This window comes from Narcine bancroftii, chromosome 13 (genome assembly GCF_036971445.1).
Source record: "Narcine bancroftii isolate sNarBan1 chromosome 13, sNarBan1.hap1, whole genome shotgun sequence".
Classification (NCBI taxonomy): Eukaryota; Metazoa; Chordata; class Chondrichthyes; order Torpediniformes; family Narcinidae; genus Narcine; species Narcine bancroftii.
In genome coordinates, this window is record NC_091481.1 from 44715684 (window position 1) to 44736724 (window position 21041).

The 21041-nt window shown below is 54.5% G+C and overlaps 1 protein-coding gene across 4 annotated transcripts in view; it reads left to right on the forward strand.

Annotated features, from left to right (window-relative positions):
- Window positions 1-20327, forward strand: part of cdk17 (cyclin dependent kinase 17) — a 211236-nt gene extending 190909 nt beyond the window's left edge. For all 4 annotated transcript variants that reach the window (XM_069908733.1, XM_069908736.1, XM_069908735.1 and 1 more), the window contains one exon: window positions 18673-20327. In XM_069908733.1, the coding sequence (XP_069764834.1) occupies window positions 18673-18710 (38 nt within the window). In that variant the 3' untranslated portion in view covers window positions 18711-20327. The remainder of the gene's footprint in view (window positions 1-18672) is intronic.
- Window positions 20328-21041: the final 714 nt, after the last annotated feature.

Consider the following 21041-nt stretch of genomic DNA (forward strand, 5'->3'; position numbering starts at 1 on the left):
CCTCCCCTCCTCCTCCCCACCCCCTACCCCAATACAATCCCTTCCAGCATTCACTTCCCCTTCCCACCTCCTACCCACCCCCTACCCCAATACAGTCCCTTTCAGCATTCGCATCCCCTCCCCTCCTCCTATCCACCCCCTACCCCAATACAGTCCCTTCCAGCATTCACATCCCCTCCCCGCCTCCTCCCCACCCACTACTCCAATACAGTCCCTTCCAGCATTTACATCCCCTCCCCTCCTCCTCCCCACCCCCTACCCCAATACAGTCCCTTCCAGCATTCACATCCCCTCCCCTCCTCCTCCCCACCCCCTACACCAATACAGTCCCTTCCAGCATTCACATCCCCTCCCCTCCTCCTCACCACACCCTACACCAAAACATTCCCTTTGAGCATTCACATCCCCTCCTCTCCTCCTCTCCACTCCCTACCCCAACACAGTCCTTTCCAGCATTCACATCCCCTCCCCACCTCCTCCCCACCCCCTAGTCCAATACAGTCCCTTCCAGCATTGACATTCCCTCCCACCCCCTACCCCAATACAGTCCCTTCCAGCATTCAAATCCCCTCCCCTTCTCCTCCCCACCCCCTACCCCAATAAGTCCCTTCCAGCATTCATATCCCCTCCCCTCCTCCTCCCCACCCCCTACCCCAATACAGTCCCTTCCAGCATTAACACCCCCTCCCCTCCTCCTCCTCACCCCCTACCCCAGTACAGTCACTTCCAGCATTCACAACCCCTCCCCTCCTCCTCCCCACCCCCTACCCCAATACAGTCCCTTCCAGCATTCATATCCCCTCCCCTCCTCCTCCCCACCCCTTCCCCAATACAATACCATTCCAGCATTCACATCCCCTCCCCTCCTCCTCACCACACCCTACCCGAAAACATTCCCTTTGAGCATTCACATCCCCTCCCCTCCTCCTCTCCACCCCCTACCCCAACACAGTCCTTTCCAGCATTCACATCCCCTCCCCTCCTCCTCCCCACCCCTACCCCAGTACAATCCCTTACAGCATTCACATCCCCTCCCCTCCTCAGCCCCCCTCCCTACCCCAGTACAGTCCTTTTCAGCATTCACATCCCCTCCACTCCTCCTCCCCAACCCCTACCCCAATACAGTCCCTTCAAACATTCACATCCCTTCCCCTCCTCCTCCCCACCCCCTACCCCAATACGGTTCCTTCCAGCATTCACATCCCCTCCCCTCCTCCTTCCCAACCCCTACCCCAATACAGTCCCAGCATTCAAATCCCCTCCCCTCCTCCTCCCCACACGCTACCCCAATAGTCCCTTTCAGCATTCACATCCCCTCCCCTCCTCCTCCCCACCCCCTACCCCAATACAGTCCCTTCCAGCATTCACATCCCCTCCCCTCCTGCTCCCCACCCCCTAGTCCAATACAGTCCCTTCCAGCATTGACATTCCCTCCCACCCCCTACCCCAATACAGTCCCTTCCAGCATTCAAATCCCCTCCCCTTCTCCTCCCACCCCCTACCCCAATACAGTCCCTTCCAGCATTGACATTCCCTCCCACGCCCTACCCCAATACAGTCCCTTCCAGCATTCAAATCCCCTCCCCTTCTCCTCCCACCCCCTACCCCAATACAGTCCCTTTCAGCATTCACATCCCCTCACCTCCTCCTCCCCACCCCCTAGTCCAATACAGTCCCTTCCAGCATTGACATTCCCTCCCACCCCCTACCCCAATACAGTCCCTTCCAGCATTCAAATCCCCTCCCCTTCTCCTCCCACCCCCTACCCCAATACAGTCCCTTCCAGCATTCACATCCCCTCCCCTCCTCCTCCCCACCCTCTACCCCAATACAGTCCCTTCCAGCATTGACATTCCCTCCCACGCCCTACCCCAATACAGTCCCTTCCAGCATTCAAATCCCCTCCCCTTCTCCTCCCCACACGCTACCCCAATAGTCCCTTCCAGCATTGACATTCCCTCCCACCCCCTTCCCCAATACAGTCACTTCCAGCATTCACATCCCCTCCCCTCCTCCTCCCCACACGCTACCCCGATAGTCCCTTCCAGCATTCTCTTCCCCTCCCCTCCTCCTCCCCACCCCTACCCCAATACAATCCCATTCCTGCATTCACATCCCCTCCCCTCCTCCTCCCCACCCCCTACCCCAATACTGTCCCTTTCAGCATTAACATCCCCTCCCCTCCTCCTCCCCACCCCCGACCCCAATACAATCCCTTCCAGCATTCACTTCCCCTTCCCACCTCCTACCCACCCCCTACCCCAATACAGTCCCTTTCAGCATTCGCATCCCCTCCCCTCCTCCTCCCCACCCCCTACCCCAATACAGTCCCTTCCAGCATTCACATCCCCTCCCTTCCTCCTCCCCACCCCCTACTCGAATATAGTCCCTTCCAGCATTTACATCCCCTCCCCGCCTCCTCCCCACCTCCTACCCCAATACAGTCCCTTCCAGCATTCACATCCCCTCCCCTCCTCCTCCCCACCCCCTACTCCAATACAGTCCCTTCCAGCATTTACATCCCCTCCCCTCCTCCTCCCCACCCCCTACCCCAATACAGTCCCTTTCAGCATTCACATCCCCTCCCCTCCTCCTCCCCACCCCCTACCCCAATACAGTCCCTTCCAGCATTCACATCCCCTCCCCTCCTGCTCCCCACCCCCTACCCCAATACAATCCCTTCCAGCATTCACTTCCCCTTCCCACCTCCTACCCACCCCCTACCCCAAAACAGTCCCTTTCAGCATTCACATCCCCTCACCTCCTCCTCCCCACCCCCTAGTCCAATACAGTCCCTTCCAGCATTGACATTCCCTCCCACCCCCTACCCCAATACAGTCCCTTCCAGCATTGAAATCCCCTCCCCTTCTCCGCCCACCCCCTACCCCAATACAGTCCCTTCCAGCATTCACATCCCCTCCCCTCCTCCTCCCCACCCCCTACCCCAATACAGTCCCTTCCAGCATTCACACCCCCTCCCCTCCTCCTCCCCACCCCCTACCCCCAGTACAGTCACTTCCAGCATTCACATCCCCTCCCCTCCTCCTCCCCACCCCCTACCCCAATACAGTCCCTTCCAGCATTCACATCCCCTCCCCTCCTCCTCCCCACCCCTTCCCCAATACAATGCCATTCCAGCATTCACATCCCCTCCCCTCCTCCTCACCACACCCTACCCCAAAACATTCCCTTTGAGCATTCACATCCCCTCCCCTCCTCCTCTCCACCCCCTACCCCAACACAGTCCTTTCCAGCATTCACATCCCCTCCCCACCTCCTCCCCACCCCCTAGTCCAATACAGTCCCTTCCAGCATTTACATCCCCTCCCCTCCTCCTCCCCACCCCCTACCCCAATACAGTCCCTTCCAGCATTCACACCCCCTCCCCTCCTCCTCCCCGCCCCCTAACCCAGTACAGTCCCTTTCAGCATTCACATCCCCTCCTCCTCCCCACCCCTACCCCAATACAGTCCCTTCCAACATTGACATTCCCTCCCACCCCCTACCCCAATACAGTCCCTTCCAGCATTCACATCCCCTCCCTTCCACCTCCCCACCCTCTACCCCAATACAGTCCCTTCCAGCATTGACATTCCCTCCCACCCCCTACCCCAATACAGTCCCTTCCAGCATTCAAATCCCCTCCCCTCCTCCTCCCCACCGCAACCCCAATACAGTCCATTCCAGCATTCACATCCCCTCCCCTCCTCCTTCCCACCCCCTACCCCAATACAGTCCCTTTCAGTATTCACATCACCTCCCCTCCACATTCCCTCCCCCTACCCCAATACAATCCCTTCCAGCATTCACATCCCCTCCCCTCCTCATCCCCACTCCCTACCCCAGTACAGTCCCTTTCAGCATTCCCATCCCCTCTCCTCGTCCTCCCCACCCCCTACCTCAATAGAGTCCCTTCCAACATTCACATCCCCTCCCCTACTCCTCCCCACCCCTACCCCAATACAGTCCCTTCCAGCATTCATATCCCCTCCCCTCCTCCTCCCCAACCCCTACCCCAATACAGACCCTTCAAACATTCACATCCCCTCCCCTCCTCCTCCCCACCCCCTTCCCCAATACAGTTCCTTCCAGCATTCACATCCCCTCCCCTCCTCCTTCCCAACCCCTACCCCAATACAGTACCAGCATTCAAATCCCGTCCCCTCCTCCTCCCCACACGCTACCCCAATAGTCCCTTGCAGTATTTACATCCCCTCCCCTCCACCTCCCCACCCTCTACCCCAATACAGTCCCTTCCAGCATTGACATTCCCTCCCACCCCCTACCCCAATACTGTCCTTTCCCGCATTCTCTTCCCCTCCCCTGCTCCTCCCCACCCCTATCCCAATACAATCCCATTCCTGCATTCACATCCCCTCCCCTCCTCCTCCCCACCCCCTACCCCAATTCTGTCCCTTTCAGCATTAACGTCCCCTCCCCTCCTCCTCACCACCCCCTACCCCAACACAGTCCCTTCCAGCATTCATATCCCCTCCCCTCCTCCTCCCCACCCCCTACTCCAATACAGTCCCTTTCAGCATTCGCATCCCCTCCCCTCCTCCTCCCCACTCCCTACCCCAATACAGTCCCTTCCAGCATTCACACCCCCTCCCCTCCTTTTCCCACCCCCTACCCCAACACAGCCCCTTCCAGCATTCACGTCCCCTCCCCTCCTCCTCCCCACCCCCTACTCCAATACAGTCCCTTCCAGCATTTACATCCCCTCCCCTCCTCCTCCCCACCCCCTACCCCAATACAGTCCCTTTCAGCATTCGCATCCCCTCCCCTCCTCCTCCCCACCCCCTACCCCAATAGTCCCTTTCAGCATTCACATCCCCTCCCCTCCTCCTCCCCACCCCCTACCCCAATACAGTCCCTTTCAGCATTGACATTCCCTCCCATCTCCTACCCCAATACAATCCCTTCCAGCATTCAAATCCCCTCCCCTCCTCCTCCTTACACTCTACCCCAATACAGTCCCTTCCAGCATTCACATCCCCTCCCCTCCACCACCCCACCCCTACCCCAATACAGTCCCAGCATTCAAATCCCCTCCCCTCCACCTCCCCACCCTCTACCCCAATACAGTCCCTTGCAGCATTGACATTCCCTCCCACCCCCTACCCCAATACAGTCCCTTCCAGCATTCAAATCCCCTCCCCTCCTCCTCCCACCCCAACCCCAATACAGTCCCTTCAGCATTCACATCCCCTCCCCTCCTCCTCCCCACCCTCTACCCCAATACAGTCCCATTCAGCATTCACATCCCTTCCCGCATTCGCATCCCCTCCCCTCCTCCTCCCCACCCCCTAACCCAATACAGTCCCTTCCAGCATTCACATCCCCTCCCTTCCACCTCCCCACCCTCTACCCCAATACAGTCCCTTCCAGCATTGACATTCCCTCCCACCCCCTACCCCAATACAGTCCCATCCAGCATTAAAATCCCCTCTCCTCCTCCTCCCCACCCCAACCCCAATACAGTCCCTTCCAGAATTCACATCCCCTCCCCTCCTCCTCCCCACCCCCTACCCCAATACAGTCCCTTTCAGTATTCACATTCCCTCCCCCTACCCCAATACTGTCCCTTCCAGCATTCACATCCCCTCCCCTTCTCCTCCCCACCCTTACCCCAATACAGTCCCTTCCAGCATTCACATCCACTCCCCTCCTCCTCCCCACCCCTACCCCAGTACTATCCCTTCCAGCATTCACATCCCCTCCCCTCCTCCTTCCCACCCTCTACCCCAATACAGTCCCTTGCAGCATTGACATTCCCTCCCACCCCCTACCCCAATACAGTCCCTTCCAGCATTCAAATCCCCTCCCCTCCTCCTCCCCACCCCAACCCCAATACAGTCCCTTCCAGCATTCACATCCCCTCCCCTCCTCCTCCCCACCCTCTACCCCAATACAGTCCCATTCAGCATTCATATCCCTTCCCGCATTCGCATCCCCTCCCCTCCTCCTCCCCACCCCCTAACCCAATACAGTCCCTTCCAGCATTCACATCCCCTCCCTTCCACCTCCCCACCCTCTACCCCAATACAGTCCCTTCCAGCATTCACATCCCCTCCCCTTCTCCTCCCCACCCTTACCCCAATACAGTCCCTTCCAGCATTCACATCCACTCCCCTCCTCCTCCCTACCCCTACCCCAGTACAATCCCTTCCAGCATTCACATCCCCTCCCCTCCTCCTTCCCACCCCCTACCCCAATACAGTCCCTTTCAGTATTCACATCACCTCCCCTCCACATTCCCTCCCCCTACCCCAATACAATCCCTTCCAGCATTCACATCCCCTCCCCTCCTCATCCCCACTCCCTACCCCAGTACAGTCCTTTTCAGCATTCCCATCCCCTCTCCTCGTCCTCCCCACCCCCTACCTCAATAGAGTCTCTTCCAACATTCACATTCCCTCCCCTACTCCTCCCCACCCCTACCCCAATACAGTCCCTTCCAGCATTCATATCCCCTCCCCTCCTCCTCCCCAACCCCTACCCCAATACAGTCCCTTCAAACATTCACATCCCCTCCCCTCCTCCTCCCCACCCCCTTCCCCAATACAGTTCCTTCCAGCATTCACATCCCCTCCCCTCCTCCTTCCCAACCCCTACCCCAATACAGTCCCAGCATTCAAATCCCGTCCCCTCCTCCTCCCCACACGCTACCCCAATAGTCCCTTGCAGTATTTACATCCCCTCCCCTCCACCTCCCCAACCCCTACCCCAATACAGTCCCTTCAAACATTCACATCCCCTCCCCTCCTCCTCCCCACCCCCTACCCCAATACGGTTCCTTCCAGCATTCCCCTCCTCCTCCCCACCCCCTACCCCAATACAGTCCCTTTCAGCATTCGCATCCCCTCCCCTCCTCCTCCCCACCCCCTACCCCAATACAGTCCCTTCCAGCATTGACATTCCCTCCCACCCCCTACCCCAATACAGTCCCTTCCAGCATTCACATCCCCTCCCCTCCTCCTCCCCACCCTCTACCCCAATACAGTCCCATTCAGCATTCACATCCCTCCCCGCATTCGCATCCCCTCCCCTCCTCCTCCCCACCCCCTAACCCAATACAGTCCCTTCCAGCATTCACATCCCCTCCCTTCCACCTCCCCACCCTCTACCCCAATACAGTCCCTTCCAGCATTGACATTCCCTCCCACCCCCTACCCCAATACAGTCCCATCCAGCATTAAAATCCCCTCTCCTCCTCCTCCCCACCCCAACCCCAATACAGTCCCTTCCAGAATTCACATCCCCTCCCCTCCTCCTCCCCACCCCCTACCCCAATACAGTCCCTTTCAGTATTCACATTCCCTCCCCCTACCCCAATACTGTCCCTTCCAGCATTCACATCCCCTCCCCTTCTCCTCCCCTCCCTTACCCCAATACAGTCCCTTCCAGCATTCACATCCACTCCCCTCCTCCTCCCCACCCCTACCCCAGTACAATCCCTTCCAGCATTCACATCCCCTCCCCTCCTCCTTCCCACCCTCTACCCCAACACAGTCCCTTGCAGCATTGACATTCCTTCCCACCCCCTACCCCAATACAGTCCCTTCCAGCATTCAAATCCCCTCCCCTCCTCCTCCCCACCCCAACCCCAATACAGTCCCTTCCAGCATTCACATCCCCTCCCCTCCTCCTCCCCACCCTCTACCCCAATACAGTCCCATTCAGCATTCATATCCCTTCCCGCATTCGCATCCCTTCCCCTCCTCCTCCCCACCCCCTAACCCAATACAGTCCCTTCCAGCATTCACATCCCCTCCCTTCCACCTCCCCACCCTCTACCCCAATACAGTCCCTTCCAGCATTGACATTCCCTCCCACCCCCTACCCCAATACAGTCCCATCCAGCATTAAAATCCCCTCTCCTCCTCCTCCCCACCCCAACCCCAATACAGTCCCTTCCAGAATTCACATCCGCTCCCCTCCTCCTCCCCACCCCCTACCCCAATACAGTCCCTTTCAGTATTCACATCCCCTCCCCTCCACATTCCCTCCCCCTACCCCAATACTGTCCCTTCCAGCATTCACATCCCCTCCCCTTCTCCTCCCCACCCTTACCCCAATACAGTCCCTTCCAGCATTCTCTTCCCCTCCCCTGCTCCTCCCCACCCCTATCCCAATACAATCCCATTCCTGCATTCACATCCCCTCCCCTCCTCCTCCCCACCCCCTACCCCAATTCTGTCCCTTTCAGCATTAACGTCCCCTCCCCTCCTCCTCACCACCCCCTACCCCAACACAGTCCCTTCCAGCATTCATATCCCCTCCCCTCCTTCTCCCTACCCCCTACTCCAATACAGTCCCTTCCAGCATTTACATCCCCTCCCCTCCTCCTCCCCACCCCCTACCCCAATACAGTCCCTTTCAGCATTCGCATCCCCTCCCCTCCTCCTCCCCACTCCCTACCCCAATACAGTCTCTTCCAGCATTCACACACACTCCACTCCTTCTCCCCACCCCCTCCCCCAACACAGCCCCTTCCAGCATTCACGTCCCCTCCCCTCCTCCTCCCCACCCCCTACTCCAATACAGTCCCTTCCAGCATTTACATCCCCTCCCCTCCTCCTCCCCACCCCCTACCCCAATACAGTCCCTTTCAGCATTCGCATCCCCTCCCCTCCTCCTCCCCACCCCCTACCCCAATAGTCCCTTTCAGCATTCACATCCCCTCCCCTCCTCCTCCCCACCCCCTACCCCAGTACAGTCCCTTTCAGCATTCACATCCCCTCTCCTACTCCTCCTCCCCACCCCTACCCCATACAGTCCCTTCCAGCATTGACATTCCCTCCCATCCCCTACCCCAATACAATCCCTTCCAGCATTCAAATCCCCTCCCCTCCTCCTCCTTACACTCTACCCCAATACAGTCCCTTCCAGCATTCACATCCCCTCCCCTCCACCTCCCCACCCCTACCCCAATACAGTCCCAGCATTCAAATATCCTCCCCTCCACCTCCCCACCCTCTACCCCAATACAGTCCCTTGCAGCATTGACATTCCCTCCCACCCCCTACCCCAATACAGTCCCTTCCAGCATTCAAATCCCCTCCCCTCCTCCTCCCCACCCCAACCCCAATACAGTCCCTTCCAGCATTCACATCTCCTCCCCTCCTCCTCCCAACCCTCTACCCCAATACAGTCCCATTCAGCATTCACATCCCTTCCCGCATTCGCATCCCCTCCCCTCCTCCTCCCCACCCCCTAACCCAATACAGTCCCTTCCAGCATTCACATCACCTCCGTTCCACCTCCCCACCCTCTACCCCAATACAGTCCCTTCCAGCATTGACATTCCCTCCCACCCCCTACCCCAATACAGTCCCATCCAGAATTAAAATCCCCTCTCCTCCTCCTCCCCACCCCAACCCCAATACAGTCCCTTCCAGAATTCACATCCCCTCCCCTCCTCCTCCCCACCCCCTACCCCAATACAGTCCCTTTCAGTATTCACATCCCCTCCCCTCCACATTCCCTCCCCCTACCCCAATACTGTCCCTTCCAGCATTCACATCCCCTCCCCTTCTCCTCCCTACCCTTACCCCAATACAGTCCCTTCCAGCATTCACATCCACTCCCCTCCTCCTCCCCACCCCTACCCCAGTACAATCCCTTCCAGCATTCACATCCCCTCCCCTCCTCATCCCCACTCCCTACCCCAGTACAGTCCCTTTCAGCATTCACATACCCTCCACTCCTCCTCCCCAACCCCTACCCCAATACAGTCCCTTCAAACATTCACATCCCCTCCCCTCCTCCTCCCCACCCCCTACCCCAATACGGTTCCTTCCAGCATTCCCCTCCTCCTTCCCAACCCCTACCCCAATACAGTCCCAGCATTCAAAACCCCTCCCCTCCTCCTCCCCACACGCTACCCCAATAGTCCCTTCCAGTATTTACATCCCCTCCCCTCCTCCTCCCCATCCCCTACCCCAATACGGTTCCTTCCAGCATTCCCCTCCTCCTCCCCACCCCCTACCCCAATACAGTCCCTTTCAGCATTCGCATCCCCTCCCCTCCTCCTCCTCACCCCCTACCCCAATACAGTCCCTTCCAGCATTGACATTCCCTCCCACCCCCTACCCCAATACAGTCCCTTCCAGCATTCAAATCCCCTCCCCTTCTCCTCCCCACACGCTACCCCAATAGTCCCTTCCAGCATTCTCTTCCCCTCCCCTCCTCCTCTCCAACCCTACCCCAATACAATCCCATTCCTGCATTCACATCCCCTCCCCTCCTCCTCCCCACCCCCTACCCCAATTCTGTCCCTTTCAGCATTAACGTCCCCTCCCCTCCTCCTCACCACCCCCTACCCCAACACAGTCCCTTCCAGCATTCATATCCCCTCCCCTCCTCCTCCCCACCCCCTACCCCAATACAGTCCCTTTCAGCATTCGCATCCCCTCCCCTCCTCCTCCCCACTCCCTACCCCAATACAGTCCCTTCCAGCATTCACACCCCCTCCCCTCCTTTTCCCACCCCCTACCCCAACACAGCCCCTTCCAGCATTCACGTCCCCTCCCCTCCTCCTCCCCACCCCCTACTCCAATACAGTCCCTTCCAGCATTTACATCCCCTCCCCTCCTCCTCCCCACCCCCTACCCCAATACAGTCCCTTTCAGCATTCGCATCCCCTCCCCTCCTCCTCCCCACCCCCTACCCCAATAGTCCCTTTCAGCATTCACATCCCCTCCCCTCCTCCTCCCCACCCCCTACCCCAATACAGTCCCTTTCAGCATTCACATCCCCTCTCCTCCTCCTCCTCCCCACCCCTACCCCAATACAGTCCCTTTCAGCATTGACATTCCCTCCCATCTCCTACCCCAATACAATCCCTTCCAGCATTCAAATCCCCTCCCCTCCTCCTCCTTACACTCTACCCCAATACAGTCCCTTCCAGCATTCACATCCCCTCCCCTCCACCTCCCCACCCCTACCCCAATACAGTCCCAGCATTCAAATCCCCTCCCCTCCACCTCCCCACCCTCTACCCCAATACAGTCCCTTGCAGCATTGACATTCCCTCCCACCCCCTACCCCAATACAGTCCCTTCCAGCATTCAAATCCCCTCCCCTCCTCCTCCCACCCCAACCCCAATACAGTCCCTTCCAGCATTCACATCCCCTCCCCTCCTCCTCCCCACCCTCTACCCCAATACAGTCCCATTCAGCATTCACATCCCTTCCCGCATTCGCATCCCCTCCCCTCCTCCTCCCCACCCCCTAACCCAATACAGTCCCTTCCAGCATTCACATCCCCTCCCTTCCACCTCCCCACCCTCTACCCCAATACAGTCCCTTCCAGCATTGACATTCCCTCCCACCCCCTACCCCAATACAGTCCCATCCAGCATTAAAATCCCCTCTCCTCCTCCTCCCCACCCCAACCCCAATACAGTCCCTTCCAGAATTCACATCCCCTCCCCTCCTCCTCCCCACCCCCTACCCCAATACAGTCCCTTTCAGTATTCACATTCCCTCCCCCTACCCCAATACTGTCCCTTCCAGCATTCACATCCCCTCCCCTTCTCCTCCCCACCCTTACCCCAATACAGTCCCTTCCAGCATTCACATCCACTCCCATCCTCCTCCCCACCCCTACCCCAGTACAATCCCTTCCAGCCTTCACATCCCCTCCCCTCCTCCTTCCCACCCTCTACCCCAATACAGTCCCTTGCAGCATTGACATTCCCTCCCACCCCCTACCCCAATACAGTCCCTTCCAGCATTCAAATCCCCTCCCCTCCTCCTCCCCACCCCAACCCCAATACAGTCCCTTCCAGCATTCACATCCCCTCCCCTCCTCCTCCCCACCCTCTACCCCAATACAGTCCCATTCAGCATTCATATCCCTTCCCGCATTCGCATCCCCTCCCCTCCTCCTCCCCACCCCCTAACCCAATACAGTCCCTTCCACCATTCACATCCCCTCCCTTCCACCTCCCCACCCTCTACCCCAATACAGTCCCTTCCAGCATTGACATTCCCTCCCACCCCCTACCCCAATACAGTCCCATCCAGCATTAAAATCCCCTCTCCTCCTCCTCCCCACCCTAACCCCAATACAGTCCCTTCCAGAATTCACATCCCCTCCCCTCCTCCTCCCCACCCCCTACCCCAATACAGTCCCTTTCAGTATTCACATCCCCTCCCCTCCACATTCCCTCCCCCTACCCCAATACTGTCCCTTCCAGCATTCACATCCCCTCCCCTTCTCCTCCCCACCCTTACCCCAATACAGTCCCTTCCAGCATTCACATCCACTCCCCTCCTCCTCCCTACCCCTACCCCAGTACAATCCCTTCCAGCATTCACATCCCCTCCCCTCCTCCTTCCCACCCCCTACCCCAATACAGTCCCTTTCAGTATTCACATCACCTCCCCTCCACATTCCCTCCCCCTACCCCAATACAATCCCTTCCAGCATTCACATCCCCTCCCCTCCTCATCCCCACTCCCTACCCCAGTACAGTCCCTTTCAGCATTCCCATCCCCTCTCCTCGTCCTCCCCACCCCCTACCTCAATAGAGTCTCTTCCAACATTCACATTCCCTCCCCTACTCCTCCCCACCCCTACCCCAATACAGTCCCTTCCAGCATTCATATCCCCTCCCCTCCTCCTCCCCAACCCCTACCCCAATACAGTCCCTTCAAACATTCACATCCCCTCCCCTCCTCCTCCCCACCCCCTTCCCCAATACAGTTCCTTCCAGCATTCACATCCCCTCCCCTCCTCCTTCCCAACCCCTACCCCAATACAGTCCCAGCATTCAAATCCCGTCCCCTCCTCCTCCCCACACGCTACCCCAATAGTCCCTTGCAGTATTTACATCCCCTCCCCTCCACCTCCCCAACCCCTACCCCAATACAGTCCCTTCAAACATTCACATCCCCTCCCCTCCTCCTCCCCACCCCCTACCCCAATACGGTTCCTTCCAGCATTCCCCTCCTCCTTCCCAACCCCTACCCCAATACAGTCCCAGCATTCAAAACCCCTCCCCTCCTCCTCCCCACACGCTACCCCAATAGTCCCTTCCAGTATTTACATCCCCTCCCCTCCTCCTCCCCATCCCCTACCCCAATACCGTTCCTTCCAGCATTCCCCTCCTCCTCCCCACCCCCTACCCCAATACAGTCCCTTTCAGCATTCGCATCCCCTCCCCTCCTCCTCCCCACCCCCTACCCCAATACAGTCCCTTCCAGCATTGACATTCCCTCCCACCCCCTACCCCAATACAGTCCCTTCCAGCATTCACATCCCCTCCCCTCCTCCTCCCCACCCTCTACCCCAATACAGTCCCATTCAGCATTCACATCCCTTCCCGCATTCGCATCCCCTCCCCTCCTCCTCCCCACCCCCTAACCCAATACAGTCCCTTCCAGCATTCACATCCCCTCCCTTCCACCTCCCCACCCTCTACCCCAATACAGTCCCTTCCAGCATTGACATTCCCTCCCACCCCCTACCCCAATACAGTCCCATCCAGCATTAAAATCCCCTCTCCTCCTCCTCCCCACCCCAACCCCAATACAGTCCCTTCCAGAATTCACATCCCCTCCCCTCCTCCTCCCCACCCCCTACCCCAATACAGTCCCTTTCAGTATTCACATTCCCTCCCCCTACCCCAATACTGTCCCTTCCAGCATTCACATCCCCTCCCCTTCTCCTCCCCACCCTTACCCCAATACAGTCCCTTCCAGCATTCACATCCACTCCCCTCCTCCTCCCCACCCCTACCCCAGTACAATCCCTTCCAGCATTCACATCCCCTCCCCTCCTCCTTCCCACCCTCTACCCCAATACAGTCCCTTGCAGCATTGACATTCCCTCCCACCCCCTACCCCAATACAGTCCCTTCCAGCATTCAAATCCCCTCCCCTCCTCCTCCCCACCCCAACCCCAATACAGTCCCTTCCAGCATTCACATCCCCTCCCCTCCTCCTCCCCACCCTCTACCCCAATACAGTCCCATTCAGCATTCATATCCCTTCCCGCATTCGCATCCCCTCCCCTCCTCCTCCCCACCCCCTAACCCAATACAGTCCCTTCCAGCATTCACATCCCCTCCCTTCCACCTCCCCACCCTCTACCCCAATACAGTCCCTTCCAGCATTGACATTCCCTCCCACCCCCTACCCCAATACAGTCCCATCCAGCATTAAAATCCCCTCTCCTCCTCCTCCCCACCCCAACCCCAATACAGTCCCTTCCAGAATTCACATCCCCTCCCCTCCTCCTCCCCACCCCCTACCCCAATACAGTCCCTTTCAGTATTCACATCCCCTCCCCTCCACATTCCCTCCCCCTACCCCAATACTGTCCCTTCCAGCATTCACATCCCCTCCCTTTCTCCTCCCCACCCTTACCCCAATACAGTCCCTTCCAGCATTCACATCCACTCCCCTCCTCCTACCTACCCCTACCCCAGTACAATCCCTTCCAGCATTCACATCCCCTCCCCTCCTCCTTCCCACCCCCTACCCCAATACAGTCCTTTTCAGTATTCACATCACCTCCCCTCCACATTCCCTCCCCCTACCCCAATACAATCCCTTCCAGCATTCACATCCCCTCCCCTCCTCATCCCCACTCCCTACCCCAGTACAGTCCCTTTCAGCATTCCCATCCCCTCTCCTCGTCCTCCCCACCCCCTACCTCAATAGAGTCTCTTCCAACATTCACATTCCCTCCCCTACTCCTCCCCACCCCTACCCCAATACAGTCCCTTCCAGCATTCATATCCCCTCCCCTCCTCCTCCCCAACCCCTACCCCAATACAGTCCCTTCAAACATTCACATCCCCTCCCCTCCTCCTCCCCACCCCCTTCCCCAATACAGTTCCTTCCAGCATTCACATCCCCTCCCCTCCTCCTTCCCAACCCCTACCCCAATACAGTCCCAGCATTCAAATCCCGTCCCCTCCTCCTCCCCACACGCTACCCCAATAGTCCCTTGCAGTATTTACATCCCCTCCCCTCCACCTCCCCACCCTCTACCCCAATACAGTCCCTTCCAGCATTGACGTTCCCTCCCACCCCCTACCCCAATACAGTCCCTTCCCGCATTCTCTTCCCCTCCCCTGCTCCTCCCCACCCCTATCCCAATACAATCCCATTCCTGCATTCACATCCCCTCCCCTCCTCCTCCCCACCCCCTACCCCAATTCTGTCCCTTTCAGCATTAACGTCCCCTCCCCTCCTCCTCACCACCCCCTACCCCAACACAGTCCCTTCCAGCATTCATATCCCCTCCCCTCCTCCTCCCTACCCCCTACTCCAATACAGTCCCTTCCAGCATTTACATCCCCTCCCCTCCTCCTCCCCACCCCCTACCCCAATACAGTCCCTTTCAGCATTCGCATCCCCTCCCCTCCTCCACCCCACTCCCTACCCCAATACAGTCCCTTCCAGCATTCACACACACTCCACTCCTTCTCCCCACCCCCACCCCCAACACAGCCCCTTCCAGCATTCACGTCCCCTCCCCTCCTCCTCCCCACCCCCTACTCCAATACAGTCCCTTCCAGCATTTACATCCCCTCCCCTCCTCCTCCCCACCCCCTACCCCAATACAGTCCCTTTCAGCATTCGCATCCCCTCCCCTCCTCCTCCCCACCCCCTACCCCAATAGTCCCTTTCAGCATTCACATCCCCTCCCCTCCTCCTCCCCACCCCCTACCCCATACAGTCCCTTCCAGCATTGACATTCCCTCCCATCCCCTACCCCAATACAATCCCTTCCAGCATTCAAATCCCCTCCCCTCCTCCTCCTTACACTCTACCCCAATACAGTCCCTTCCAGCATTCACATCCCCTCCCCTCCACCTCCCCACCCCTACCCCAATACAGTCCCAGCATTCAAATCCCCTCCCCTCCACCTCCCCACCCTCTACCCCAATACAGTCCCTTGCAGCATTGACATTCCCTCCCACCCCCTACCCCAATACAGTCCCTTCCAGCATTCAAATCCCCTCCCCTCCTCCTCCCCACCCCAACCCCAATACAGTCTCTTCCAGCATTCACATCTCCTCCCCTCCTCCTCCCAACCCTCTACCCCAATACAGTCCCATTCAGCATTCACATCCCTTCCCGCATTCGCATCCCCTCCCCTCCTCCTCCCCACCCTCTACCCCAATACAGTCCCTTCCAGCATTGACATTCCCTCCCACCCCCTACCCCAATACAGTCCCATCCAGCATTAAAATCCCCTCTCCTCCTCCTCCCCACCCCAACCCCAATACAGTCCCTTCCAGAATTCACATCCCCTCCCCTCCTCCTCCCCACCCCCTACCCCAATACAGTCCCTTTCAGTATTCACATCCCCTCCCCTCCACATTCCCTCCCCCTACCCCAATACTGTCCCTTCCAGCATTCACATCCCCTCCCCTTCTCCTCCCTACCCTTACCCCAATACAGTCCCTTCCAGCATTCACATCCACTCCCCTCCTCCTCCCCACCCCTACCCCAGTACAATCCCTTCCAGCATTCACATCCCCTCCCCTCCTCATCCCCACTCCCTACCCCAGTACAGTCCCTTTCAGCATTCACATACCCTCCACTCCTCCTCCCCAACCCCTACCCCAATACAGTCCCTTCAAACATTCACATCCCCTCCCCTCCTCCTCCCCACCCCCTACCCCAATACGGTTCCTTCCAGCATTCCCCTCCTCCTTCCCAACCCCTACCCCAATACAGTCCCAGCATTCAAAACCCCTCCCCTCCTCCTCCCCACACGCTACCCCAATAGTCCCTTCCAGTATTTACATCCCCTCCCCTCCTCCTCCCCACCCCCTACTCCAATACAGTCCCTTCCAGCATTCACATCCCCTCCCCTCCTCCTCCCCACCCCCTACCCCAATACAATCCCTGTCAGCATTTGTATAACATATGGCGTGTGCATTTATCCCCTCCCTTCTCCCCATATCCCTACCCCAATACATACAGTCATATAAATAATCAATGGGGTCCACGACCCCTGCAAAAACCTAGGAAAAAGCCTACAGAAACCTTGAAAAAAAAAGAAACTAAAAACAAAGCTAAGAAATCACATGATAGTAATGATGTCCCATTTCCTTAATTCCTCTCATTTTACTGCTGTGATGGATTGTTACAGTCCCCATAATTCAAAATGGTGGTGTGGGCTTGTCAAATCCATGTACCCATGTATTTCAAATAGGGTTGCCACCCTTTAATGAATGTGTCATGTTTCCCCCTTAGACTGTACGTGATTTTCTCCAGGGGAATGCAACTCTTCAATTAATCCATCGTGTGGTATTTAGTTGGGAGTCGGACTTCCACATGACTACTGTACACTTCCTAGCTACCACCAAGGCAACCTCACAAACAAAATTTGGTATTTGTACAGTCTAAAACTCATGTCCTCATTGTCTTCCAGGAGGTACAATTCTGGATCCTGTGGAAAATCCACTTTTGTAATTTTCTCAGTGTCCCCTAGGTCCTCCCAGAAGGATCTCACCCTTGTCCAGAGCCAGGTGGAGTGGACAATGGTTCCAATCTCCACACCACACCTAAAGCACATCTCTGAAATGTCTGGCTTTGATTTATGTAATTATTGTGGTGTGAAGTACAGTTGGTGCAAGAAATTTTATTGCACCACCCTGAACCTGGCATTGATGACTCCAGTCACACTGTTCGGACACTTGTCTTGCCACTACTCTTCATCGATTGTTGTGCCCAAGTCCAACTCCCATCTCTCCCTCCACCTGTGTAAGCCCGGCTTCGGGCCCTTACTTTGGAATATATAATACAACTTTGAGTTAAATTTACACACGTTCCCCTGTGGAATTAGAATCTCCTTGTTACTACATCTAGGTAGGGTCATAGATGGTCCCAATTTTTCCCTTATGAAAGATCTTATTTGCTGATAACAGAAGAATGTTCTATTGGACAAATTGTATTTGTTCCTCAACTGCTCGAATGACATGAGCTGCCTTCGCTTGTAACAATCCTCGATACACCTATCCTTATCTGCCTCCAGGTGCCCAGGATTTTATTACCCAGAGTTAAGGGTATCAACTTGTTCTGGGTCAAGGCATTTTGGGCAGTATCCCCACCTTCAATCCAATTCTTTGCCATGTCTGAAGAGCATGTTTTAGAGTGGGGTCATCTGTTTGATTTGAAATTAATTGTGTCCAATTTACATGTAAACTTTTTGATCAGTATATACAAATTGCTGTGTTTTGTGGCCTTAATGTTACTCAAAATTTGTTGAAAGGCTTAAAAGCAACTCCCTGTCACTGCGCCTTTTCTGGGGCATTTTCAAACTCTGCCTAATGGCACAAGAAGTTCCTAAGCACGAAACTTGGACTGGCTGGAGAAGGCAGCTTAAATGCTCATCATAACAAGGACCGCCCCCCCGCATCCAATCTATGAATTAAACAGAGCAAGCATGGACTCCCTCTGCACTCAGACTGAAGAGCTCTGGGTAACAATTGTGGCAATAAATACCATATTTTGCCATTTAAACTGTTTAGAGCATTCCTATTTCAACAAGGGTCAGCTGCAGAGTCAGCACATTTTAAACAGTCCTGTTATCTGTGATGTCAACATTTCTCTGGGACTTCTGTGCCTGCCTCATCAGGAAACAGAATAACTGGGATCAAAGCTGGTTTTAATGCATCCTTTTGTATTTTCTAGCACATGGAAAGAACAGAAGACAGAGCATGTTGTTCTAGGCTCTCCTGTAAAATGAGAGACTTGGTTCCATTAGCTTGCCCTTTTCCATCGCAGCTACCCAGGATTTTGATTTGAAGACAATTTCCATGATGTAGAGTGGATTAGACTTGAACAACGATGTCTCTTTTACTGCTCTTGCGATGTAGTCTTTTTATCAGATATATAGATTGTTTTATATTTGCAGGGTCACAGTGTGACATTTTTATTATATATATTGTGCACACTTGTGTGTATGTGTGAATATATATAATAGATGCATGTACATTACACACATAGAAAACAACAGTTCTATGATTCCCCTCTGCTGTTGATAGCCAGCACTTTGCAGCTGCTGTTGTAACTTCAGCTGCAGCTTTGTGCAGTGCTGGAAACAAAAGTGCGTATTTATTGGGAATCATTGCTGCTAAAAGACTACTGTCCAAAACCACGTTGTGGTGGTATAGAGCAAATTGTGAGTGGTTCATGTATGCATCTGTCTCTCTGAGTACTTATTTCCAGCATCTTGCAAATTTTACTGTGATGTTTAGTTGGAAATGCTCTTAAATACATAACATGAGAATTGCCTCACCTTTTAAAATATGATTGTGATGTTCTTGCACCTCCGAACTCATAAATTAGTTCACTTACATTTATTTTGAAATTTTACGGCCAAACAGACTAATGGATTTGTGTATTTTCTTTCAAAGAAAATTTGAGGAGTTAAGCTTTCAGTCTGCAGTTCCATGCTGAAAATTGTCAAATTAATTGCACCTGTTAAAGATAATCCATGTCACTTTAAGAAGACGTTGGAATTCAGCAAGTTCAGTTTTTCTCTGAACTCAGCTCTTCCTTCTGCTGCATCATTTGATATTGATGTCACTACAGATCGTGTATCTCGATGAGTGTCATTAGTAGGCTTTTGTTAACAGTATTTGTTCATTTGCCTTTCCAAATAATGGTTTAAGTGGACCTACACTTTAGGATTACTGTTAATATATAATTGTCGAGATATTGGACTTGTCACAAATGTAGTAATCATTGACAATATTTTTGGACAAACTTATTCAGGGTCCTATCATTTTCATAAATTTCAATAGGTTGTTATTTAACAGTGTTAAGAATATTTTCTATGTTTAATTTTATTTGTGGAACTGTGATGATGTTATGTTGTAAAAGTGTTTATTATAACTAACTGATTTTAATTGGAATTTTGTAAGGGGAAAAAGGAACCCGATTCATTAGTAACTTTGTGTATTGGACCACTACTGCTTACCAGAATGATTCCGGGCTGAAATTTGTATATCGAACTAAACCTGCTGTGCTATTTCTGATTTAGAGTGCTATTTTCCTTGAAATTATAAATATTACAGTGCATTTCTTGTTTTAACTGATCCCAATTCTTTGGTCTCCAGTTTGGCCTTTCAAGTTTCAACAAAAATGTTGCTGCAGTTAATTTCAATGATTGGTGACACATTCAGTCTGAAAATGTTTTAAGTAACAACTTACACTTTGTTGGTGTTTAGAAACCTTTCCAAGAGGAATTTGGTCAGATGGTGAAGTTCCTCTGATGTAACTTGTTCATTGTGAAGGAAGGTGGATCTTTTCTTCATTGGAATAAAGAGAGATAATGAATTCTACCAGAATTCCTCAATGTATAAATGTTCAAAATAATGCCATTGACTCTCAGAGCTCACGTCATTGATTTACAGATTATTTTTCACTTTAACACCATCCTTACATAGGAACATAGGAAGACACTTTTCAGGTGTACTTTGATTTTTCAAACATCACGTAATACTCACAAAACATTTTCCAGGAATAACTCTTTCAGAAATAGAAACATGGCTGCAAAATGATTTTTTGGGAGCAAACCAGTTGGTCATTACCCAAGTTTAAGTTCTTGCTATGATTGCTATTTTACTATCTCCTCAGCTCAGCTGGAATCGGAATGAATGTGTTTTCCATTCCCACTGTCGCTGATTTTCACACATCTGTGTTCGTGTACATAAAATGGAACACTGACTAATGCCCAGTCGGTTCTCCCCCCCCCCCCCCCCCCCCTTCAGCAAATCGAAACAGAAGATGCTGGAAATACTCAACAAATCAGGCAGAATCAGTGGAGAAAAAGAAACTGTGAAAGGTCATGAACCCAAAACCGTTTTCTTATATTCCCTTACCACCTGAAAGGAGGCCATTCAGCCCATGGAAGTTCCTACCTCATAAAACAGTCCTGTTCCCCTGAAATTGTTTTTTTAAATATTTTAATTTTCATAGACTTGGCAAACATTATAATCTTATAATATTAATGTAACATACAGAGTCTCTATTTATCCCCCACCCTCATACAATTG